Source organism: Branchiostoma belcheri, unplaced genomic scaffold (assembly GCF_001625305.1).
Source record: "Branchiostoma belcheri isolate BF01 breed outbred unplaced genomic scaffold, Haploidv18h27 scaffold55, whole genome shotgun sequence".
In the NCBI taxonomy this organism is placed as follows: domain Eukaryota; kingdom Metazoa; phylum Chordata; class Leptocardii; order Amphioxiformes; family Branchiostomatidae; genus Branchiostoma; species Branchiostoma belcheri.
The window spans coordinates 1016270-1019335 of NW_017804187.1; the positions used below are offsets into that span (position 1 = coordinate 1016270).

General features: G+C 52.4%; 1 protein-coding gene across 1 annotated transcript in view; it reads right to left on the bottom strand.

Moving 5' to 3' along the window:
• LOC109481300 overlaps positions 1-1630 on the bottom strand; it is a 4036-nt gene extending 2406 nt beyond the window's left edge. Inside the window, exons 1-2 of the mRNA XM_019783833.1 lie at positions 762-1630; positions 82-616 (exon numbers count right to left, since the gene is read on the bottom strand). Of these exons, the coding sequence (XP_019639392.1) occupies positions 82-616; positions 762-1630 (1404 nt within the window). The remainder of the gene's footprint in view (positions 1-81; positions 617-761) is intronic.
• Positions 1631-3066: the final 1436 nt, after the last annotated feature.

Genomic DNA, 3066 nt, shown 5'->3' on the forward strand with positions numbered 1-3066 from the left:
GGACCTCGACTTGGCTGGCTTGAAGCTCATCCGTGCCCATGTGATGAGACGCTCTAATCCCTGCAGAAGCCACCTGCACACTGGGACCGACTCAGCCATCACCGTGAGGTCGTCCATGAACGCTCTGATCGGAGGCTGCCTGGTTCCGGACTTGGACATAGGGCCTGGACATCCTTCTTCGGCGGACTTGACCAACATGTTCATCGCTAGTGCAAAGAGAGGTACTGAAATCGTGCAGCCAGTTATGATGCCCTTCTCTAACCGCTGCCACGCTGATGTTGCCGAGTTGGAGCCAGCCCTCAGCCAAAAGTTGCTGTAGTAGTCCAGGATGAGGTTCCGGATTGCCTCTGGAACATGGTGTCTGGTCAGCGCTGCTTCAACCAGCTTGTGTGGGATAGAACCGTAGGCGTTGGCCAGATCCAACCATAGAACTGCCAAGTTCCCTTTGTTCTCCCTAGCCTCCCTGATCAGCTGCGTCACCACACCTGTGTGCTCCATGCAACCCGGAACTCCGGGAACTCCCCCCTTCTGTACTGACGTGTCGATGTACTGGTTGTCTAGAAGGTACTTGATCAAACGCTGGGCCACAATCTTGAAAAATATCTTCCCCTCCACACTAAGCAGTGAGATCAGACGAAACTGCTCTATGTTGCCAGCGTTCTCCTCCTTCGGAATCCAAACCCCTCGCTTTCCTCCAGTCATCAGCCACTTTGCCTCTACGCCACACCACCCTTAGGGCCTTCCAGAGACGCACAACCAGCCTAGGACAGTGCTTGTAAACCTTATATGGCACACCGCTGGGTCCTGGAGCTGAACTAGCCCTTGCTGCTTTGACCGCCTCCTTCACCTCCTTCAGGGTTGGTTCAGTGCTGTCAAACTGGGTCTCTGGCTCCGGGGAAGACACCAGAAGTGAGCAAGGACCGAGGTCTGCATCTCTAGCGGCGTCACTGAAGGTCGTGCAGAGGTAGCTGTTGATCTCCTCCACTGAGCAGTTAAGGGTCCCACTCCGCTTCTGCCCTAGGAGGCGCTTCGTGAAACCGAAAGGGTTGGAAATGAAGGCACTCCGCTTACGGGCTCTCTCCCTACCTCTCCTCCTGTGATACTCTGCCCTTCTTAGTGTCCGAATTTTCCCCCTAAGGCTATGTGTGAGTTCTGCAAGAGCCGCTCTTTCCTCTCCAGTGCTAACCTTGAACTTCCGTCTAAGTGACTTTAACTCCTGCCTGTGTTGGCGAATCTTGGCTTCCCGCCGGTTTGGCTTCACTGGGTCTCTAGCCTTTCCTCTCTGTTTAGCACCAAACCGTTCCACCCCCATGGACATGATGATGGTACCCATTGACCTGAGTTTCTGATCTACACTGCCTCTAGACACTGACTCCAGAATCTTGTCCACATCCTGATCAAACTGCGACCACTCCTTGGAGCTTGAGGCTGGCCACTTGACCCGCTGCTGTTCTGCCATCCTGCCTTGTGAAGAGGCTAACGGAGCGTGGAGGTTCCGGGCACTGTGGGGTGCCTCCGGGCCTGGATCCTCCACCGTCTTACCAGAGTCCCTTGGCTGCACCGCTGGTTGCGTGGTGCTAGCTGTGGCCTCTGAGCGGTGCTCCGCTTGCGACTTCCGTAGGCAGGCCATTTTCCCTTGGTGGATTTTCAGTCCTCTGTGGTTTTTGCATACCTTGCCACACACACAAACTGCATTCGTAGTCGATTTTCCATGCGCTGGGGTCAACAACGAGTGAACTGTCCGAATGGGATGCTCATCCTCCCCCCCTCTCGGGCATCCCTGGGGGTATTGCTCATTAGGGTTTGTCGTGGCGTGTTGCGGGATACCCTCCCAGGAGAGATGCAGCTTGGGTTGCCAACCCTTACTGCCCCAGTGCCGTCTTTCCGTGCTGTCAACTGTCTATCCAGCCGTCACCACCCTGTTCGTGGTTGCCAACCAGACTTTCCTGGCAGTCACTGGCGGAGCCAGATTAGACATTCTAGAATACACAAGTGCTGTGCGGACAAGGACACATCCTCAGTGAGATAATTTTCCAAGTGAAAGAGATCATGGTTGATGGATGCCCTCCAAGCAGAGGTTTGGGTTTGAGCTTATTTTTATCGTGTTTTTAGGCTTTTTTATGGGGCTTTCTTTTTTGCAAAGTAATGTTGGGTTGGCGTAAAAAGATACCAGTGCCAAAAAAAGAAAGCCCGATAAAAAGCCTAAAAACACGCCCAAAATAAGTCAAAACAAAAACCTCTGCTTGGAGAGTAGTTCATGGGCAGTCTATGTGCATTGAGACAACATTTTGATTGGAAGAAAATCTTTTTGATCAGCCGCAGGAAAATTCTATTTCTGTTTTGTTCTGGTCCGAACTTGAACGTGGCGGATCGATCAGGCACCTGCTGTTCCTGCCGAGGCCCACCCCGGATCCTGCAGACGATAACATTGGCTCAACATGGCGGCAGGAATACTGACAGGCCGGATTAGCGTTGGGACAGTCTGTCGAGATTTGGCGCGTCAAACTCACAGTTTGTTGGAACTGCTGAGAGAGAAGACGTCCCTGGCGACTTAAGGAAGGTTTAGATTTCAACAGAGAGTCGCAATACGGCGAGTCATTCGCGTAAACGGTGCCGATTCTGTATACATGTAGCAGACGAAAGCGCGGGAAAATTGAGCTTCAGAGGCGCGCTTCAAATTGCTACATTTTGCAGACGATCCCAACGGTTCGCTGACAGAAACTACGTCCGTAAAGGTTGAGCTATCAACAGAGACTCGTAATACGGCGAGTTACTGGCGTAAATGGTGCCGATTCTGTAGCAGACGACAAGGCGGGAAAGCGGAAAGCGCGGGAAAATTGAGCTCCAGAGGCGCGCTTCAAATTGCTAAATTTTGACGGCCAACGGTTTGCTGACAGAAACTACGTCCGTAAAGGTTTAGATATCAACAGAGAGTCGTAATACGGCAAGTCATTCGCGTAAACGGTGACGATTCTGTATACATGTAGCAGACGAAAGCGCGGGAAAATTGAGCTTCAGAGGCGCGCTTCAAATTGCTACATTTTGCAGACGATCCCGACGGTTCGC